At 47.4% G+C, this 23142-nt stretch overlaps 1 protein-coding gene across 1 annotated transcript in view; it reads left to right on the top strand.

The window, feature by feature from the left end:
* BLTP2 (bridge-like lipid transfer protein family member 2) overlaps positions 1-23142 on the top strand; it is an 800213-nt gene that overhangs the window by 383367 nt on the left and 393704 nt on the right. Inside the window, exons 16-17 of the mRNA XM_085649125.1 lie at positions 1640-2750; positions 3410-3601. Of these exons, the coding sequence (XP_085505251.1) occupies positions 1640-2750; positions 3410-3601 (1303 nt within the window). The remainder of the gene's footprint in view (positions 1-1639; positions 2751-3409; positions 3602-23142) is intronic.

Raw genomic sequence — 23142 nt, 5'->3', positions numbered from 1 at the left:
GCTTATCTACCAGCTCCTCAATGGCATCTTACCTACATGCCACTGCTATCCCCTGTCCAACGTTTTCCTTGAATTGCTTACCATTTTATTATAATCATCTTCTGAATCACCCTCCCTTTCACCCGTCTGTCACACCTAGGCTGCCAGTTCTCTCATTCTTTTCAGCTGCACCAGTCTTGTACCTCTAAATGGCTTGTGGATCAGCTGCTAGTCTTGCTGAGCCACCATTCTAACCTGCATCTTTTCCACCTACTGCTGTCTTTACCACCTTCTCCCACACTGCCTCTTCCTCACATTACTTATTCGAATACTCCTATCTCTTACCCCCACACCTCACAAATGGTTACAACCTAAATGCTAATATTTTGCCCAGCCATTCCTAATTTTCCCTTCTACACTCATAAATCTCTCCAATGTACACTGACAACTGAAGTGATACATTTATCGTTGCCTCTGTCTGCATGCTATGATGTCTGCCTTTGACTTGGCTCTCTAATGAATTTGTAGAAGAGGTGTACATGGTCTATGTTGAAGTCTTCATTTTATGTGTTTTTTTCGTATCACAACTGTACGTACCTACAACATGTTTGTACTGCTGCTTTATGTATGAAATGTTCCTTGTACTTGAAGTGTAAGTGCCTTTGTTGAAATTATTATACATGTATTGTGATGGTAAAATGCTTTGATGCTCAGCAATATGACAGTCTTGTGGGCCTTTCCCTGCTATAACATTTGTAAAAATAAAAGAATAAGAAGGAAATCGGAGCTCACAAATGTTTGGCAGCGGCCAGAGAGCATGGCTGTTTCTTTGTACTGTAGGCCGACAATTTTACAGTACAAGTTTGTAAATGTATTAATATGAACGTCTGTAATTTTAGATAACTGAGCCTCGAGGCTGAAACATTTAGGACTTGTAAATTGAGGTTTTCATTTGTTTTCTGATCTTGTGGAGCTGTACGTTATAAATGTTTCTGTAGTGGTGCTGCTGGTAATTCTAATGTTGAGGCAGGAATGAACGGTACACGATCACAAATGTAGATGATCTAAAATGTTTTGTAGTGTCAATAACATACACCAGTCTGATTGGCTTTTGGTAGAAATGTAACTTGTAGTAGGATAAGCACCTCTGTTATATTAATAATTTTATAGAGCACTATTATCCCAAAGGCTGTCCACTATAAAGGAAGTAATACAAAATGCAGACAATTAAATTATCTGGAAAGCCATATTGGCATAAAATGTTCCCAAGGGAAATTTGCCGCGCGTTCCAAAGCTTCTCTGCTAAGTAGGCAAGAGAGCGACCCTTGCAGCTAACTTTCTTTAATTGGATAACCATAATCTATTTGGCTAACGGAGAGCACAGAGACCTCGGAGAGCACAGAGAACAAAGAGCTTTGTAGAGTCAGAATTTATTAATAATTAGAGGGGGCCTAAGTTGAAAACTAAGCTTTGAACATTACACAACTATTTGAAATGAGTGTGCTTTTTAATGGGGAGCCAATGTATTTTGCTCAAGGCAGTTGAACCACAAAAAGTGACAGGAGCATTAAGAATTAGATGGGTGGTCAAAGTCCTGTATGTGACTACTGGGGCTTAGATAAGATATCCCTGAAAGACTAAATCTTTCTCCTTTTTGCAGGTTCATGGAGGAGAGATGCTGGAGGTCCATTGGACTCCCTGGGATCATATGTACATTTATCAGCACATTCTGGACACCATGCAATGTCAGAAGTTGCTGCAGTCGCTCACCTTGCCAAAAGCTGAACCTTCAGAGGCACTTACCAATGAAAGTGAGAACAAGCAGACAGAGAGCTTGTCTGAACGTCATGAAGAGATGACAAAGGTCGGTCAAGAACATGCCTTGCACAGGAGGGTCCTGCAGCTGACACTGGAGATGAGTTCAATAAGGCTGAGGGCCACATTCTCCCCAGACAGTAACGTCTGCCTGGCCACTCCAGGGATTTCGCTAAGCCGCCATGGCAGCACCTTGCGGGTGCACACTTCTGAGGTCACAGCCACCTTTGATGGCAATGATATATTCACCTTGAAGGGGGTAGAAGTTCAGATGGTGCCGGAGCTAGAGGAGATGATTCTACACCGCAGCGCATACCCCACGCTGAAGACCATGCGCAACAGGGTGTGGGCCTTCTCTTTTGACAGTGTTACTGTGGAGTTTCCAAACCAGTATGACTTCTCTAGGACGTTTGAAGAGGGCATTGGTATCCAGAAGTGGCTGAAAGGCCTCCACCGGGGGAAAAGAGCAGGGGTGGAACCATTGCCCCCAGATCTGATTATTCAGGTGAAACAGTTCTCCTGGGTCATATTGGATGACATACTGGAGGTGAAGCTGCGGGATAACTATGAGTTGATGAAGGATGAAAGCAAAGAAAGCGCCAAACGTTTGCGCCTACTCGATGCCAAGGTGGCGGCATTGCGGAAACAGCATGGGGAACTACTGCCTGCCCGCAAGATTGAAGAGCTCTATGCCTCTCTTGAAAAGAAGAATATAGAGATATACATTCAGCGTTCCCGCCGCCTTTACTCCAACACGCCCATGCGCAAAGCTCTACTAACATGGACCATGACTGACTTGGAGATTGTAGCACTTGCTGATGAGTCCTTTCATGGAGTGGAGCGGGTGGTGGAGCAGATCAAGGACATAGACAATGTGAGTCCGTACCCACCAGAAGGGCTGGAATTGGTCATTCAGTGGTGCCGCATGGTGAAATGGAGCGTCAAGATGTTTTTTGGTGAGTCTGCTTTTGCAGAAGCTGTGCTGCAGATTTATTTGTGTCAGGACTGCTAGAACATTGGGCACTGAAAAGTTCAGTCTTTGAGCACTGTTGCTTAGGTGGAGTCTCTTAACTTGTACTGTTGGTGATAGTTCTGGTCAGGGGTGAGATGGTTTGGCAGCGCTGTGCATCCATCGCTACCCTCAGTAGGGGAGATACTGCAGTTTCAGAAGTGATTTCCTAGCTGTGGTGGTCATTGTGTTGAAATAAAACTGCATGGTAGAGGTGTAGAGGGAGAGTGTTTCGGACGCCATAACTTGAAAAAAGTATTGTTTCATAGACATTAAGAATAGTGAAGTTTAGCAAGCAGTGTGATGGCCTTGTCAGGAGTGTGATGGCCTTGTCAGGAGTGTGATGGCCTTGTCAGGAGTGTGATGGCCTTGTCAGGAGTGTGATGGCCTTGTCAGGAGTGTGATGGCCTTGTCAGGAGTGTGATGGCCTTGTCAGGAGTGTGATGGCCTTGTCAGGAGTCTGATGGCCTTGTCAGGAGTGTGATGGCCTTGTCAGGAGTGTGATGGCCTTGTCAAGGGTGCGATGGTTTGGAAAGAGTGTGATGGGCTGGGAAAGAGTGTGATATTGTGCTGGAAATGCAAGTCAAACTATTTCTTTCCCTACAGTTCGGATCCGTGACTACCCTCGCTACCAATTGGAAATAAGAGATTGGCAGTTGTCGGGGAGGCTGATTGGAACGGAGCAAAATGGGCAGTCCAGTGCCCGCCGCAAACAGACTGTGAAGCTGGGGGCCCCTTGGGGTGATGCTGTGGTGGAGCGGAACATGCCCCCATTAAAGTTTTATCATGATTTCCACTGTGAGTTACTGAGCATGCACATTTCTTTAAACTTTGCATTTTGAGCATGTTATATACAGATCAAGGCTATGTCTGTGATTTCACTGTTTTAAAAATGGAAAACACACAAACAACATGTGGTCCAAAATTCTGATACAAGGGCTGTGTTTATTATTCCTCTCTAACCGTATATGCTCCCAGCCCTCAGGAAACTACATTGGCTCCCAGTGGAAGCCACAGTAAAATGTGGAACTTTGACTATTACTCAGAAATCCGCCTCTGGAACTGTTCCACAGTACCTTAAAGAAATGTACCAGTTAATTGTCAGAAAGAGAACTAAGATCAAGCATCAAATTAATCACTACTCCTCTTCTGACTTCACGCACTAGAGCAGGAGGAAGGTCTTTCTCCAAACATGCAAGCACTCTACGAAATAAGCTTACCGATGGGCTGTGATCAAATGACAGTTAATGCCATTTTGGAATAACTTAAAAATCGTAATTCTTTTGTCAAAAGTCGTTTTATTGTATTTATAAAACAAGAAATAATGCCACTCATTATTTTAATGTCTAAAGGGATATTGTTGTTCTTCAGCGCATGGTGGCCCACTGAACAAGAACCTTACACAAATACCGAACAAAACTTAAAGTTAATTTAGGCTACAGTGTTAAGAAAAAAATGCGCAATTATACTGTTGCCTTACATTTCTGCTGGATTAATCTTCCACAGATTCCCACACCTTATCAATAGTTATTCCAGGCTTCACCCTTGTCCAGAATTTTGTTTTTCCACAATCACTCTCCAGTGCCACAGTTCTTCCAGGTGCAACATCGCTTCCAGTAGTGATGTCACCAAAGTATGTTAGGCGCCCACTAAAATGCTGACGTCAGTTCCTATTTTTATATGCCTCACAGACTCTCTCTCTCTCCCCCTCAGTGTCTCACCTAGGATTTGTTCAGCTTACGACAATGATTAAGTTAAATATCTCCTCCGATGGCCTCAAGCTGTTCAGACTATACAGCAAGAAGATATCCCCTTCAGATCCTTAGCTATTTGTTTTGTCTTGGGTCAGGATAAAGCACTGCAGCATGTGACTCTTGAGTTTCCATGCACCCGAAGGACACCTGGGAGACCAAGTAATTTTTTGGCTGAGGCCTGCAGAGACCTTTCAGAGAACATTCTCTTATGAGATCATTCCACAAACACACAAAAAAGCACTATAGAAATGAAAAGTTGTCTTCTTCCTCCAAGAAGTGGTCCTGTTCCTGGGATAGTTCAGAGTCTTGATGCTGCTTGTCAATTCCAGACTCTTCCTTGATGTTGGGCCCACCCTTGGCACCGAAAAAGTCAAGACCAAATTTCGCTAGTCCTTCGGCCAACCCAGAGTAAGTCTGGGCCTTCCAGCTGACAAGGTTTGATCTTTTTAAGAGAGCCCTCCTAATTCTAGACGGTTCCTGCAGGTCTAACTCTGATTCTTACCGATGCTATGCGTTTACAGGATTTGGTCCTAGCATCTAAGGAGAAGTTGAATCCAACTAAGATACTGTCCCTTATTTATTCGAGGCCCTACTCAATGCCAGCCCTGAGGCTGGTGGTGGCTACGGAGTAATAGGAACAAATATCTATGTGGCAAAGGAGCAAGTCAGGATTGATTTCAGTGAAGAACCATTGTCTGAGCACATACCCAGTGCCTAAAAATTTGCGAGCTTGGAGGAAATATTTGGTTTTGGTACAGAAGCATTAACTATCGATGGTAAGTATTTTAGATGCACAGAGTATGATGATCGCTTCATGCCTCTTAATGCTGGCCATTATTTGCATTTAGAAAAATAGCACTTGCCTGGAAATGTTTTAAGAAGTGTCTTTTACAACTATAGCTTGGAATGCAGCCTAGGCCTTGGACTTGACTTTGCCTTCTACGTAAGTTAAGTCTAACATTCTGATGGAAATCTTACAGCCTTCCCAAAGTTATCGGGAAGGTCTTGCTCCCAATTAATAAGGCTCTCCTAGACCCTCCTAGGGAGTAACCCTTTTTGAGCCCAGAAGTTCATAGTAAGATCGCCAGATGCCTTAGTCCAGCAACGGGTGTTTCGCACTTTTTGTCCTCCCACTAATTGCCACAGTGTTTGGCGGTTCAGACGTCATTCTTAAAACAGAACTCAATAGCCTTCCCTAAGGCTCCCCCAGATAGGAAACCCAAGAAGCTGTGTTGGCTTATGTTGCAGCTTTTTTGACCCTGGCAGTTTGGCTCTTTGTCCGCTAATGCCATCTGCCTTTTGGGATGCTGTGTTGATACCTTATGGGAACTGGGAGAAGCTCAAATTGTCAGCATTCCAGAGAACATGAAACCTTTCTCTGACTTAGTGAATGGGTTGCTGAATGAGTCAAGAGAAGATCCTGTAATGTGGCTTTCAATCTGTGGCCATCATTAGCTGGTTTATTGGGTCCGCTATTATACTGCAACAGCATGCTTGGATGTGTTCAACTGGCTTTTCAAGGGGCATCCAGGCTGCACTTATGGACATGCCCTTTGATGGAGAAAAGCTACTTAGTTAAAACACCAGCTCTTTGAATTCCTCCGCATATGTACCTCTTCTTTCAAGGCAGTGGTGGATCTAAAAGGTGTCATCAGCATCACCAGATCCATTATTTACCAGATCCTGTCCATACCATCCTCTGTGGGCCATGCTGCCTCAAAACTCCTTTGACTCTACCCTGCCTCACACCACCTTCTTCCGGTGAGGTAGAGTGTCTTCTTTTCTGTCACCAATTGAAAGGCGATCTTAATAGACCACTGAGTGCTTTAGCTGATCCACCGAGGATACTCCCTTCCTATCCTCCCCACTAGCCCAGCCCCTTGCCTTCAGAGTGTGCTCTCTGGCTCCGTCCTCCAACCTAAAGGCAGACGGTTTCGCCTTGCTGGAAAAGGGGCAATAGAAGTGGTGCTTTTGGATGAGGACACAATATTGTATCCCCTGCCTTCCAGCTACTCAAGAAGGACAGAGGCCTTAGGCCTATACTTATTCTCTACCTTCTGAACCTGTTCATTCAGCGGGACAAATTTGCTGGAAAAGGGGAAATAGAAGTGGTGCTTTTGGATGAGGACACAAGATTGTATCCACTGCCTTCCTGCTACTCAAGAAGGACAGAGGCCTTAGGCCTATACTTATTCTCTACCTTCTGAACCTGTTCATCCAGCAGGACAAATTCAAGATGTCCCTGAGCCAGGTACTGCTGACTTGGAACTCTAAAGGTAGGTTGGCGTCGCTGGACCACCTTGACACATATGTCTGTCTTGAGCTTCTTCCTGCCCACAGTCTCTAATTAAGGTTCATCAGTTTGCAATCCTTCTGTTCAGACTGATGACTGCACCGAACATGTTTACAAAGAGACTTGGAGTTCTGTAGTCCATCTATTTCTGTATTTGGATGACTGGTTCATGAAGCAAAGTCCTTAGTGCTGGTACAGGAGCTTCTCCAGCTGATGATGACTCTTTCATGACCTTGGCTTTAAATGTACGTCTTTACTACACATGCTTAACTTAATTTATATTTTTGGTGGGGAACCTCCCATGTTCCCCCATCTTTACAATTTACTCCTAACCTTTTTTTACCACTACCCATCCCTAAAGCTTAAAATTACACTTACCTCCTTTACCACTTCTCACCCCTAAACCGCAACATTACCTCTACCTCCCTTTACCATTGCCCACCACTAAACCATACAATTACTGTTACCTCCCTTTACTACTTCCCACCCCTAAACCCTAAAATCAACCTTACTTCCCTTTACTACTACTTACCTTTGCGGTACATACCGCTGTGGCAAAAACAATGTGGTAAGGGCATTGCATAATAAAATCTTTGTTGTAAAGGCTGTTTCCCCTTGGCTTTATCATCAACATCAAGTTTCACCTCACTTGACACAAACACTGACCTTTATTTTCCCCATGCTTCACACAAACCTTATAAAAACTTTCCCTCATCAGAGGATTAAAAATATTTAAGCGGTGATTCTAATATGTCAGACTCAAGCTCAGATGCCACTTCTACAGATCCTGTGCCTGTTGGGCCTAATGAATCAGATATGCCCTGCTGGAGGGACTCCTTCAACATTCTAAGGGGTAGCACATTTAGCTTTCCACAGGCTCAAGCTGCTGTAGTCACAGGCACAGACTGTGTTGCTCATCTGGATAAAATGATGTTGCAGAGTCTTTGGTCTGTTTTTGAGCAAGCCTGTACATACATGTGCTTGAGTTGCAGAGAGCAGCATTCAAATTCTATCCGACTACACCACCACTGTCAATTATCTAAAGAGGCAGGATGGTGCTGAGTCATGGACCCTGTGTTGGGGATTTAATTCTCCTTTGGAAGTGGGTGCAACAACAGGGAATCTTCCTGGTAAGCCTCACCTCACTGGCTCTGTCAACAGGAGAACAGATTATTTCAGTCACCTCTTCCTAGAGGACCAATAGTGGAACATATGCAACCTCAAGTGATGGAGGTGATCTTCTCCTCCACCCCAAAGTGATGGAGGTGATCTTCTCCAGGTGATGTAGGTGATCTTCTCCAGGTTAGGGTTTTCATTCATTAATCTCTTCAGTTCAACTCAGAGCAACAATTGTCATCTGTTCTGTGCTGTACAAGTCCCTCTGTATGGTTCCCTGGGGAATGCGCTGAGGTTCAACCAGTCTCAAAGCCTATTGTATCCATTTTCACTGATCCTGCTTCTGTAAAGAGTTCTGTGGAAGGTGCAGGAAGATAAAGTAAAACTTTTTTTTGCTTGCCCCAGAGTAGGTGTGGAGAATCTTATACGTCCGACTGTGGAACCCTGGAGCAGGATAACATGGTCCTCCACCCCTGTTCCAAGATGCTGAGGTCGCAAGCGTCTAGGTTGTGAGAAAGTGGCTCTGTATTTACTGTTCCCAAATAGGTACAGGGTGTACAGAGTCCACAGTCCCCAGAGGCTTGGCAGAGGCTAAAGTTAGATATAACCTTACTCTCTAAAGTGGTAGCCTGGTCGAGCAGTAAGGCAGTATCAGAGGACAGTGTAAAGCATTTGTTGTACACACTCAGTCAGCAAACGGTCTCACACACTCAATAACTGAACTCTAGGCCAATGGTTTATTTATAAAAAATATATGCTTGTTTTATTTTAGAACCAACAATTGGAATTAAAATATATTTTCCCAGAATGAGATGCTTTATATAAATACTTTTGCAACATGCAATTGACTTTTGTAAACCGGTACAAGTGGTTGCAATAGGCAACACTATTTTAAACACAATAATGCATTGAGTTCAATAGAAGTTTCATGTTATTTGCCACAGATTACTTTTAGGATTACTTTTGGAATTCCAGGACTGGATCCTATATTCAGTCCTGGGTCAGTACTTGGAATCAAGTGATAAAAGTCGACTTAATTACTGTGATGATTTTTAGACAATATTTTGCTATTTTAAAAGTTGACACTTAGAAAATATTTCATAGAAAACAATCAATGATTCCCTATGGCAGAAAATTCAAGTTGCAGGTATAGTATGTTCTCGTTACTTTTGTAATCCAGTACTGGTTGCCTAGACTCAGTACTGGGACCTTTATCCAAAACAGGTAAGTAATTACGTTTTCAGATATTATACGATCTTTAAAGAATATTCAAAGATTGCAGAAATTGACACTTAGAAGAAATTTCACAGAAAAACAGTCAATGATTTCCTATGGAAGAAAATTGGATTACTGGTAAGTACAGTTGTAAGTAGTTTTCAGAGTCAGTGCTGGGTACCAAGATCCAGCACAGGGAGGTCACCTAAGAGCAGGTGAGTATTTTCGTTTTCGTTACTCGGCTGATTTTTGGTGAATATTTTAAGTTTTGAAAAGTCCACACTTAGAAGAAATTTCAGAAAAAGCCAGTCAATGTTACCCTATGGAGAAAATTGAGTTATCGGTTTACAGGTAAGTACTCGACTGGCAGAGTTAAGGTTCTGGGCATAGACTCAGGGGTCTCCCAGGGTCAGGTAGGTACAGTTAGTTCTCCCCCATCTGCACAAGGGCGACCGGGTGCAGAGAGAGTTAGGCCCAATGTTATCCTATGAGAGGTAGGGGTGCCTTGGTGGGTGGCTGCTGACTAGCAGGCCACGTGGCTGTGGGAGCTGGGCTCCTGGTCACTTACTCAGGGCAAGTGGGGAAGTAGATAGGTGTAGAGGTTGCACTGCCAGGGCCACTCGGTCGGCTGGGCGCAGGGAGCTTTTGAGCCTTCGTGCGCTCAATCGATTTCAATGGGAAATCTCCGGTTTAGAAAAAGACTGCAAGCTCGGGGACGAGGATTCTTTAGGTGCCACCACCACTTCGAGAGGTAAGTTGGGTAGTTGGAGGATAGGTAGGTACCCCGGGATTGGGCACAGGGGGCCGCGGGGCGCCGGTTGCAGGGGTGCCTTTGGTGTCGGGTAATCTTACCCTCTGTTGATCGCGGTTGGGGGGTACCTTGTTCTGAGGCTGCAGGCTTCTTCAAGAGTGTCGAGGGAGGTCCTTGGGTGCCGGACTCGGGGTCACAGTCGCCGTGGGGTCGGCCTTGTGGTCTTTGTTCACTCCGGCACAGGCCAGGCTTGGCTGGTGCAGAGTGTGCTGGGTTCGCGGTTCCGGGCTGCTGCCAGGGATTAGAAGTAGATTTTGAGTAGAGCCTCTACTCATGGGAGTCCCAGGGGCTTGGAGTCAATAGGTAGCCAGGTCCTCCGGGGTTTGTGAGGTTGCTGGCCACAAGAGATGCCGGGTTGGAGCAGGAGCAGGTTCGAGGGTCGACAGGCCGGTAGGGCTGGGGCCAAAGCAGTTTGTGTCTTCCTCTTCTTAGCAGCTGTAGGGCAGGTCTTCTTTCTTCTAGCTCTTCTTTGGATTTTGGAATCTGGAATCTGGGGAAGGAAGGTTCAGGGTGCCCCTAAATACTAGATTTAGGGGCGTTACAGGTAGGTGAAGGGCAGGGACCAATGGGTCCCTGTCCTGGGGTGGGTACACCCCCTACCCTGCCTCTCTCCTGTGGGAGGGGGGCAGTAGCCTAGTCCTGACAGGGTAGGGCTTCCCATCTTCAAGATGGTGAGAGCCCGGAGATGTGCTTCACCTCACCTCCCCCACCTGAGGGGTGGGGTTGGCAGGCTGGCACATCCCCTGTCCTTATTTGGGGTTTCCGGCCAAGCTTCCCGCCAGAGTGGGGGGTTGCAGTGGCCTGGGGAAGCTCACAGAGGCGGCACGCCTTTGAAGCTTCACCCTGCCCATCCTAGGGGAGGAGATTTAACACCTCGCCCAGGATGTGCATTGTTGCAGGCCCAGGAGAGCAGGGGCTCTCCTACCTAGGGGTCCAGCAACATGTCTGCTGTGTGGCAGCCTAAGCAGCCACAGAACAGACGTATATTGTAGGTTAGGTTTTAGGGGCATCTCTAAGATGCCCTCTGGGGTGCTTGGTACATTAAATCCCACACTGGCATCCGTGTGGGTTTAATGTGCTGAGAAGATTGATACCAAACTTCTCAGTCTTCAGTGTTGCCATTATGGCGCTGTGGAGTTCGTGTTTTTTTTTTTTTTTTTTTTTTGAAAAACCTTTATTGACATTGCAAATAAGACAAGTATGGGCCTACAACCCTCGGGGCCGGCCGCTAAGCAGTGAAAGTAACAGCAAACAGATTTTAATCACATGCAGCACCTCGGGAAGCAGATTCTCCATGCTAGTATTCTCTTGTCCACCGAACAGCCCAAGAGGGAAACCAGGATATAAAAGGTTTTCATTTTACAATAAGGGATAGAAGGATCAGGTGCCAATCAAGTTCTCAGCAGCGAAAAATGGCAGGCAGAATAATGAACGTCAACAATAAATAGCAATCTATCAAGTCAATGGCGCTGAAACAGGAGGTTCAGGATGTGGAGGAATATCACGAGCCGTTTGCGCCTGCAGTCTCCTGCCCTAGGACCCAGAAAACCCCACGGAAATGAGGCACAAATGAAAAACAATGATTGGCCACGAAGGACACCTACCGCACTGACCCCAGAAAAGAAGACAAAGAAGAATAAGAGAAGAAAAAGGAGGCCATAGAAACAAAGTAAAGGACTAAAGAAGCCCCTCCCCCAACCCCCCACCCTGCACCTCTGCAGATGACTACGGCCCCCCCCCCGCAGTGTGCCTGTCGCCCCAGAACCAGACCCGAAATATAGAAGAAACAGAGAAAAAGGGGAAAGAGAGGAAACCCCCCCCTAACAGAAAAGGGGAGAGAGTAATAATAAACTGGAGGAGGGCCTTCAACCATGCCCCCGGCTTCTCCCTCCCGCACAATATATTCCTCCCCAGCGCAAACAGTAAACAGCAAAAATTCGGCCATATCTAAGAGAAATGGGGAGCATTATGCACCGGCTACACTATTAGTTACGTCGTGGAAGCACACAACCCCCAAGCCCGCCCGCCTATTAATTGACCACCTCTGAAGGATCAGCCTTATCCTTGGCCACTCTTTGCGAATCCACCAATGCATACCCATCGACCCACCATCATGTCCAAAGTTACAAGGAAGAGGAGCGTCCAGAGAAGACTAGGAAGGGACACACACATGTGGGGAGGACGTTTCGGAACACCAACACAGTCATCGTCATGGAAGATCACCTTTCCCAGTACTGCCCCAGGGCCTGCGCCGCACACAAGGTCCAGGAAGGAGGAATCGGCCAGAGCAGGCGACCGTTGCGTGAAGATTGCCTGGGTCGCCGGAGGCCGCGCATGGGACAAAGTCACCACCGTCTGCTCAAGTCCAAAACCTCCGGAACAGACCGACCCCACAGCCAGCCGACCACACGCTGCCACAGTGTCCAAAGTTCCCATCTGTCCCTTATTCACAGAGGCGGTCACGGCACTTTCCTCCTGTGGAAGGTGAGACAGAGCCTTATGTACCTGGGGACATGCAGACCGCAACTGTTCCGACGCTGACGCAATACCATCAAGCTTCCTCCCCAATACCCGGGCGCCGTGAACCAGGGTGGAATGAAGGGCTCCGAGAGCATCGAGAAGGTCACCGTACCCCAGCACGGTCCCCCGCGCTCGCTCCGCTACGCTCCTTTGCGCCACACACTCCCAATCTTGCTGTGACCCAGTGTACAGGATGATAGAGTCCATCCCATCAAGATGGCCGCAGGGCAGGGCCACCCCAGATGGGGACCGGGTCTCAGGCACAGGCGCAGCAAGTTCCATGTCCCTGCAAACAAGGGTCCGGAGGCAGGCAAAATGTGTATCCAGTGTGTGGCCACAGGTAACAGTCGTTCTCCCCCTGGGCCAGTGTCCGCGAAAACCGGGAGCAGCCCGCGCAAATCGGGACGAGCCACAGGCCGCGTCCGATCAGTTCACTGTCGAGGGTCCAGGCGATCGCCGATAAACCCCTGGAATCGTCACCCCGGGTATGCACCCGTCACGCTACGCTCGGTGATAGGAGCGACCACTGCGAGATTCAGGCCAATATTCGCGCCGCTTCGGTATTCCGACTCCACCCGGTCACCAATGGCCGCTGTTGTTGAACTGCCGCCCGGCCATGTTGTCCACCCGAGGTCCCGGTTCCAGGGCTGCACAGGCCGCAAACTTCAAATGAACATTTCTCGGGCGGTACCGCCGCTAGAAGCTTCAGGATCACACGATCGGTTGCCGCTCTCAATCATCAACACGGGCATGTAGCGCAGGCTGAGGATCACATGCAGGATATCTGTGCGGGATGTGGAGGTTCACGGAGCCGGGAGCCTACGCTGCCGTCCCGGTCGCCATCTAGTGTGTGTGGAGTTCGTGTTTGACGAGCTCTCAGCACCATGTACTCTTAAATGGCAGCACTGCACTTACAGTGCCCAGGAATGGACCTGGGTACTGTAGGGGCACAGGGCTCCTGCTCCTGTGCCCACACCATTGGCATAGGGCACCCAGCTAGAGGGGTGGCTGATATATGCCATGGCAGTGTAGGTGATGGGCATGGCACACAGGGATGTGTGCCATGTCGACTCTTTGTTTTGTCTTGCACCCAGACACCCAGCCTGCAAGGGCAGTGTGTGTATGTGTGTGTAAGGGTACAGGGCCTCTAAGGGTGGAACAATGAGTGCTGCAGCCCATAGAGGCCTTCCCTGGTCACAAGGCCCTGGGTACCTAGGGTACCATTTACCAGGGGCTGACATGTGGCCAGGGTTTGCCAATTTGGGTTTTGTGTGTTTAGGGAAGGAACATAGGCCCTGGGCACCTGATTGGCAGGAGTCCAGGGCACACTCAGTCAAAGTACATTCAGCAATTCAGCAAAAAGTGGGGCATACCATGCAAGAAAGATGGCACTTTCTCACAGAGGTTGAGCAGTGCCGGCCAGATTTCTTTTGCTTCCTCATGAGGTTGTAGACACTATTTTGACAGCCAGGAATATAGCTACGAAATCCATCTATGCAGGCCACTGAACTAAGTTCATTCATTAGTACAAGTGAGAAAGTAGGAGCCCCTTTATCCCCCTCCTTTTTGATGTCTTCCACTTTGCACTATCAGTATAGGGGTGGATACAGTTAATTGCTAAGTGATGGCTCTGTCTGCCTTCATGTGTCTGCCTTATTAGCCTTCTGCATTTAGATTGCCGCTATTGGCATGTTTTCTGAAAGGTTTGCTTTACTTCTTTTCTCCCATTTCGTTTATTTTTCCTTATTGGGATTTAAACATTTTATGGCCTTCTTGATGGCATATTCATTTGGGTCAATGCACAGTTACTAGGTTTGACTCATTGCTCTAAAAACAGTTCTGTTGGTGGCGCTTTATCCTACTTGCAGTATCGGAGAACTTCAAATCCTATAGGTTATCCCATCCTTCACAATTTTCTACTCGGATAAGTTGCTTCTTTGCACCTACCCATCCTTTGTATGAACATGGTTTCTGCATCCCATATGGCCCAGACTATTACTCTTCCAATATTTCTTCCTTCCTCTTTATGCAACCAAGGAGGAGGACCATTTGCATTTCCTGGACACCATATTTGTAGTGTCATGCTATATTAACTGTACACTACAGGACAGAGTTGATGACCCTTTCTTTGTCAACCTGGAGCTAAAAAGGCCAAGCCTTTGACTAAATGTACAGTTTCTTATTGGGGCATCCTCTGTACCAAGATCGACTATGCCTTAGCCAAGAAAGATCTTTTTGTAGGGCATTCATGCTCATTCAACCAGTTCCTTGGCTGCTTCTAGGGTTCTATTTAGAGGCGTTCTGTTTGCCAACATCTACTTTGCAGCTATGTGGTTGTTGTAGGATACTTTTGAAAAGCACTGCTGCCTCACATATGCATGCAGTGACGGGTACTTTGATTGAGCTGTGTTGACTGATTCCCTTGGATAGCCATAACTACTCAGTCCCATGTCGGTATTGATTTAGGAATCATTCATATGGTAAAGAATCTCTCCATCAAGAGTAAAATCGACTTACTTTTAGTAAATATACGTTCTTAGGATGTGTGGCAGTAGGTACACATGCTCTGCATACTCCTGACATTTAGCGTTGGGCTCAGAAGTCTGCAGTTTGTTTTTCTTTGAAGAAGCCTTTCGAGTCACGAGATGTACTGTGAATCCTTTCTTAGTGAACAAGGTGCATCTGCACTCATTCAGTGTTAGATTGTTTTTTCTGCCATGGGGTTGGGATGTAAACCAAGAAGGCCCATTCGGTTAGAATTCAACACCGACAAGTCGGAAGTATTAGTCTGAGTTCTTCAGGCACCCTTGGGTGATTGACAACCAGTGTTTGAGTCCTTACATGTCGGTGCCATGCACTCCATTGAATTTTGACACCTGCAAATGCGCATTGAAAGTGGGGGTGATGGAGTAAATGTAAAAAATGTAAATTGATACTTGTATAGCGCACTACTCACCCGCAAGGGTCTCAAGGCGCTTGTACGAATACCGCTGTGGAACCCATCTTGGCTTTCCCTGTGAGGCGTCCACTCCTGGGCACCCCCAAGGTGGAGGCCAGGCATCCTTAGCGTTGTGGGGGCCGTTGTGGAGATTAAGCAAGCTATTGCCCAGAGTTGCAGAGTGGGACTCCATGATTGGAATAGGCACCGAATTTCAGGCCCGTGGAATTTTTGAGCCCAAGACCCGCCGAGGCGGGAAATTGAACCCTGGTCCCGGGCTAGACCTCTGCATCAGGGTCTGCCGCTCTAATCATTGAGCCACACTTCTCCATGGAGTGAACGCCTTCCAAAACTGCCCCCAGTGCCATGCCAAGCACCTATGGTTGAACCATCACAACGCGTCTGCAACATGTGGCTTTGTCCAGACAACGATGACTTTTCTTGCGAGTCCTGCCTCGCCTTCAGCTCAAAGAAAACCTTAAGGTGAGGGAGGGAAAGACACTGGGTGCACTACAAAGTGCACCAGCAGTTGACCTTTGAAACCCCTGATCTCTTCAGCTAACAGGGTATCTTTGGCACTGTCGAAAAAGAAGAGGCTGACTACTGTGGATTCCCCATAGCCCAAGCCACATACAGTCAAACTCTTCAAACATGAGAAGGAAGAGGGAGTCAAGCCAGTACTGAAGACCTGTGGCCCTCAAACGAAGACCATGCGCAGAGTCATAAGTATGTCACTCAAGGTCACACTGAGGTAGAGCACTGTTCCCCCCAGAGTGGGGCATCGAGCCCTAGACATTAGACTGCTGCCTCCAGGCCCTTTGCCGCCTTCAGGCTCTTGTTAGGCACCAGTAAGAGGTTTCGAAATCGAAGAAGGATCTGCCCAAGGGGTCGACCCTTACCAGCCACAGAGCCCTACACAGCCCAAAGATGCAGAACAGCCTTGTCCGCACTCGAAGACTGCACCAAAGGCATCACCAAAGCAGACCTTGAAGCCCTTATTGACATCCAAAATGCAGTCAGTGTCGCAAATCCCCTCAACGCCAAAAGCACTGTCGACAGTCTGATCTGAGTTGCCCATCCTGCAGAGGCCCTAAGAGGAGCTGGATGCCAGGCAGAAGCACATCTTCATTCATCCTGTCATTGGGAAAATATTGATGAAACCACCTCTGCCAAAGCCAGTAGAGACTTTGCTTTGCAAATGGAGGCTTGTATTTGGGCACAGACCTGTTATGAAGTCCTCCTAGCACTGGCACCGATGGGCATAGAGACAGGGCCATTATCCCTCTCCCATATGTTTCACCTCCACGCCTACCTCCTTGTCCACCCCTCCACTGCCACGCTCACACACCACTTTCTCTGCCTCCACTAGAGTCACCTAAATGGTTCCCATGCACCTTTTCCAGGCAGTCCTTATGACTAGCTCTTAGATATGGGCCCACAGATGACCCCTGGGACGACTACAGTGTCAGCCCACATCAAACATCCCTCTCCCCTGGGCAACCCAGACCTGAACCACTATAACATGATAGCATCCCTGCCCCATTATAACCATGGCCTACCATGAGGTCATTCAATAGGCCACAGACTTCCGTAGGGTGAACTTGCCCATTGTCCACAAAGAAGAGAACTTCCTTGTTGATACGCTCTCCAAGTCTGAACAAACGGTGCGGTTCGTTCCTACCAGTGTTATAGCACATGCTCAAATCCACCCTCAAGACCCTTAAGGAATCTGTAAAAGTGAGGGTACTAACAACTAGAGTGGAGAAAGCACAAGCCCTCTCCCAGTGACACTATGGTACATTAGGGGCCATGCCTCCACTCCCCCCCGATTCCCTGTGATTAAGACTGCTAACAAATTGGTCTGCGTTCAAGCTTCTGGCAAAAACTCGCTCCCCCACAAAGAGTAAGAAAATAGATGCTGCAGGCAAGAGGATGACCATTGGGCAATTAACCACTGGCTTATAGGCAACTCTGTTTCGCTCTTTTCTGGATATGATATGTCCCAGGGGAAGGAGATTCAGGAGCACATAAAGCACGCACATACCTGTAGAGTTTCAGAAGAATAGGGAGGAAATAGTGTTGAAGGGCAAGGCAATCTCTAACACCATCATTTGATGTGCTCTCGATGCCGCAGACACCCTCATGAGGTATTAATACTAGCATCTTCCTCAGACAGTATGCCTTACACCACATCTCAGGGTTTAAACTGGCAGTTCAGCAGCTTCTCCACAACATCCCATTTGATGGGGAACATCTGTCTGGATCCCAGGTTGATGGAATGCTGGAATGCTGGAAAATCAAGAGGGACTCAGAGATTGCAAAATCTATGGGTGCTCTACAAACTCCAGCTACAAGAGGCTTCTTTTAGAAACAGCAGCCTAGGGGAGGAGCCACCAGTATCCACTAGCAGGCAGGAAGGAGTTACACCAGAGTATCCTACAGGCATAACATCACAGGCAGGGTAGAAGTGGTTCCGTAAATTTAAGCATTACCTTAACCCTCAAGTCCCTCCCTGATCATAGATCATTTGCAGGGGGAGACTACAAGATTTCCTCTCCTGCTGGGCAGAAATCATGTCAGATCAGTTGCTTTTAGCACAACCTCTCCCCACATACCACCCCGCATATAGCCTCAAGAAGGACAGCTCATTCAGGCCAATCCGGGACCTCAACAAATACATGAGATCAGAGCATTTTCAAATGACAACCCTGCAGGACGTCATTCCCCTGTTCCAGCAAGGCGACAACATGACGGCATTAGACAACAAAGATGGCCACTTTCATATATCCATTCTCCCCGCCTACAGATAGTACTTTTGCTTTGTTGTAGGTGAACAGTGCTAACAATTCAAAGTACTGCCTTTTTTGGTTACTGCTGCTCCAAGTTTGTTTATGAAGTGTGTCTGGTGGTGGTGGCTACTCATTTACGGAAGGATGGCACTCATGTCTTTCCCTACTTCTATGATTAGCTGATGAAGAGCTCTGGCAGGCAGCAATGCCTAGCCCACACACAAGCTGCATTTTCATTGCTACATAGCCTCTGGATCACCCTCAATGTCACCAAGTCCCACCTTAAAGTTTCAGCCCATCCTGCTACATAGTCACGGGAAAGGCCAAAAGGATATGGCATTTCAGCACCTGGTGCCTCTTTTTCAGCCCAATAATCATCTTGCAGTCAGACTGTGATGCGTCTCCAAGGAAGGGTGGCTTCCTGCATTGCCGTTGTCCCCCATACCAGGCTCCACATCATTCCGTTTCAAGAGCGCCTTTTGGAACAATGAAGCAAGAGGAGGACCTCTGGCAAGATCCAGTGTTGGTAAAGGCCAGCGTTCTCTGCAGTGGTGGAACAGCAACAATGTTTTACAGGGCAGGCCTTTCTCAGATCACATACCACAGGTGACCATTATCACAGGTGCCTCTCTCACAGGCTGGGGGGTGGAGGATGCATCTCAACAATATGACTGTTGTGGGAGTGTTGCCACATGGGGCACCACATTAACTACCTTGAGCTGCTACCCAGATGTCTAGCTCTCACAGCCTTATTTCAGATCATACGGGGCAAGGTGATTCTCATCAAAACAGATACCATAACCACCATGTACTACCTCCAGAAGCAAGGAGGCAGACACTTTCCCTCGCTGTCGGCACTTGCACAGGAGTTCTGACACTGTGTCATCTGCCACCACACTATCCGCCACCACATACTTCTTCTGGTGGAACACCTTCTGGGGATTGACAACAACTTTGCAGACCTGCCCAATAGGACGCATCAACAAGTCCACTAGAGAGAAACGCGCTCACAATTCGTAATCAGCTACTTCTGGCACTGAGGGGAGATCCTAAAGATAGATCTTTTTGCATCCCCGCAAACGCAAAATGCCCAAACTTCACCTCCAGGTACCCACAGGCTTGTGTGGTTAGGAAGATAAGTAAACATCCCTCACACTCATCTTGGTGGGCCTCACTTGGGCGAGACAGCCTTAGTACTTGGTGCTCTCGAGGTGGCCATCTTCCCTCATGAAATGCTCCCAATCAGGCTAACACAAGGAGAGATGATAGACAGAGCGCTGAAACTTTTCAGACACTCACTCCTAGTCACAGATCTGGGTTGAATCCATCATCGTTCTTTAGCTCACTGCGCCACCCCAGTTCAGACACAGCCACATGCAAATCAGTTTTGACCCTGTGCCTCATGGGATCGGTCCAGCCCGAACTGCCAAGCCATGTCTTCCCTGGACCGGAAACAAGCATCCTGGGACCAGTTTCTGGCTAATCAGCCCTCATCAGCCAGGCTAGCTTGAATCAAGTGGCAAAGTGAGCAAGGGACCCACGTCTGGGCATACCCTTCCAACTTAGGGCGAACAAAGCAAACACAAGGAGATGATGGACGGAGCGCTGAAACGTTTTAGACACTCACCCCCAGTCACAGATCTGGGCTGAAACCATCATCGTTCTTTAGCTCACTTTGCCACCCCAGTTCAGACACAGCCACATGCAAATCAGTCTTGACCCTGTGCCTAATGAGAACAGTCCAGCCCGAACTGCCAATCCATGTCTTCCCTGGACCAGAAACAAGCATCCTGGGACTGGTTTCAAGCTAACAGCCCTCATCAGCCAGGCTAGCTTGAATACAATGGCAAAGTGAGCAAGGGACCCACGTCTGGGCATACCCAACAGTCAGGCTAGACCTTCTCATGCAGAGCCAAGGCCAGACAGACACTCCCGACAGATCAACCTAGCGATATGGCACCTGAGGCCTTAGAGTTTGGCTGTGTTGATCTCCTACAGGAATTCAGGACTATCCTGTGTGAAGCATGTACGCCAACCACATGGGCCTGCAATGCCACAAAGTGGAAAAGGTTTGTTTACTAATGCATTTCTAAGCACCTGGACCCTCTAAAGCCCAATGTCATCCTGCAACCTTTTACGCCTGCCGAAATCAGGCCTCATCGACACTTCCACTTCGACACTTATGGTGTCTAGGTGGCACCCAGACACCATAGAGGCATATATGCAAAACAGGAAACAGTCTTCCCTGTTTAGGATCCCAATAGTCAAAGCATTCATGGAGGATCTCAAGAGTATCATGCTTCCCAGAGTACCTTAATGTAGTCTTCATCAGACTCATAGCACACCCTTTGAACCCTTACATTCTTACTCTTTTACAGTTCCTTTTGTCTAAAGTGGCTTATTTAGTAGCAAGATGTAAGAACAAAACGCGTTGGCTGAGTTCATTGCTCCTTTATTGAATAAATCGATCTGAAATAAAGACTTTCTAAAAATTATACTGATATCCTGGACTTCATTGCCTGGCGCACGCCTACCTCTTGCTACATTTAGGATCTGGAACACCGAGGCATCACTTGACGGCTGGTGCCGGGGCTTGTTGCGCAGGACTCTTACAGCATATGAAACTAGCATGAGGTGCGGAAACTACAGTCCGCCGTTAAAGTTTCTCTTTTTGTACTGGCTTATTTAGTAGCCATGGTGCTTCAAGGAGCTGCAAGAGCCTTTCATTAATGCTTGCAGGGAAAGTATTGTTCTTAGAGCTATTTAAAATGTTCTCCCTGTGGTTTTATCACTTTTCCTCCTCAGTCATACTTTAGAGCTTCCAGTCTTCTTTCCGCAGCCAGACTCAGTAGCGGAAAGAGCCCTTAACCGCTTTAAACATTAAAGGGGCTCTCACGTATAATACTGATAGGACCAAGCCTTTCCGCAACTTTGCCCAGATCTTTATAACCTTTGCAAAACCTTATATGGGTCATCCAATCTCAAAGGCTGGCATAGCCCCAATGATAGTCAAGACTATCCAAACCTGCTGTTACAAAACTATAAGAACTATAGCTGTTCACCCCAATGGTCACTGTACCTGTAAGTAAAAGGTAACCATGGCTTTCCTTAGTGACATTCCACTAACTGACATTTGCAAACTAGTCACCTGATCAGCAGCACACATTTCTACTAAACATCATTGTGTGGAGATCTTAGCCTGCCAGCCGATGCCTCGAAACCTGTTTCAGACATCTGCATCATCCTCATGCTAGCCACGTCTTATGAAAGGTACTGCTTTAAAGTTTGTAGCATGTGTAGCTGTAGATACAAACATATACTCTGCACAAATGGATGTTACTTACCCTGTAAGAATCTGTTTGCAGTGTGTATGTAGTGCTGCAGATTCACATGTGCCCACCCTCCTCCCCAGAAGTCTGCCTTGGTTGCAGATCATCTCTTCTGTTATTACCTTGTTGACACTGCACAGCACTCCTGATGCATACTATGTTCACTCGCCACTCAGACATACTCCGTGGGAAGAACAATGTAACGTTGAGTCTGTGCCAATGCGCTTTGTCTACTGAAGGATGAGTCACAGTACATGTTGTGACTCGAAAGACTTCTAAGAAAAAGAACCCGCAAACATCCATGCCCAACAGTAGATGGGGGTGAGGGGGGCAGGAGTATTCATAGCATGTGAATCTACAGTACTGTATGCTGCTAACAAATGCTTACATGGTAAGTAACATTTTCCTTCTGGTGGATACATAATCTCCCTCCAGATTTCTCACTACCCTTCCTACTCTACAGTGAGCTTGTGTCGTGGTTGATACAGTGCTACGATTTGCAAACTTTTTGTGTGCTGCTAGTCGCTGTTCTGGCTCTTTTGTTTTTTCCCATCATGCCTTGATATCCAGAACTAACATGAGTGCACTTTTGGGTGTCTAATCTGCTTCAGTGACTTTGTATCTAGAACCACGTGGTACTACCTGGTGGCACTGGAGAGTCGTTGCTGGGGAAATATTTCTTTGTGGCATGTGTAGCTGTAGATACACATGCTCTGCATACTCCTGCCGTCTAATGTTGGGCTCAGACGTGTACAACTTATTTTTCTTCGAAATAGTCTTTCGAGTCACGAAGTATAGGGACTCCTCCTTTGACTGATAATGCTGATGGAAATCTGCTCCATTGTTCGATTGTTTTCTTCTGCTGTCAGATATGCATCGCCCAGGCTTGACTTGTTTTCCTATGTCGTCGGACGTGCATCGCCAGTGCTTTGAGTCATTGCTGTGTGGCGTTCGTTGTCAGGGCCTATAGAGTCTTCCGCGCCCATTATCTAGAATCAATTGGTTTTCTTTGAGATTTCTATCTTCTCCATCATGGTACTTCCATTGATTCTGCATCCCAGTGATCGTCAATGCCCCTTTTGCGGGCCTGTCCCATTGGACTTCCTCCTTGAGAATGTGTAGACCATGATGGAAAAAACACCCTTTCTTTACTGTCCACAATGCCACTCCAAGTACTCGTGGACAGATCAATGCTCGGGCTGCAACCTCTGCTTGTCGCCAGAGCATGACGAGACCGCCTGTTCTGCCTACCTTGCCTTCTGGTCCAAGAAGACCATCCGAACTGATGGGATCAATAGCTCGCTTGACACACCATGGAACAGCAGCGAGACAAGCAAACTGCTACATCTTCGGGGTGGATGTTGAAGGGGAAACGGATGTCACCGAACAAGTGGCCGCCTTGAGCTTGGAACCAGATTCACCCTCAGACTCCAAGACAGCAGAACAGCAGCCCACACCGGGCCATCAGTTCAGAAGATGATGACATTGAGTACAGCTCACAGCTCTCGTCATCAGGTCACCCACCGCCCCTCCGGGTATCTGGCGTCAAGCCCACAATTGGGGACACAGCCTTC

Source organism: Triturus cristatus, chromosome 3_2, assembly GCF_964204655.1.
Source record: "Triturus cristatus chromosome 3_2, aTriCri1.1, whole genome shotgun sequence".
Taxonomy (NCBI): Eukaryota; Metazoa; Chordata; class Amphibia; order Caudata; family Salamandridae; genus Triturus; species Triturus cristatus.
This window is presented reverse-complemented; position numbering and strand designations above follow the sequence as displayed.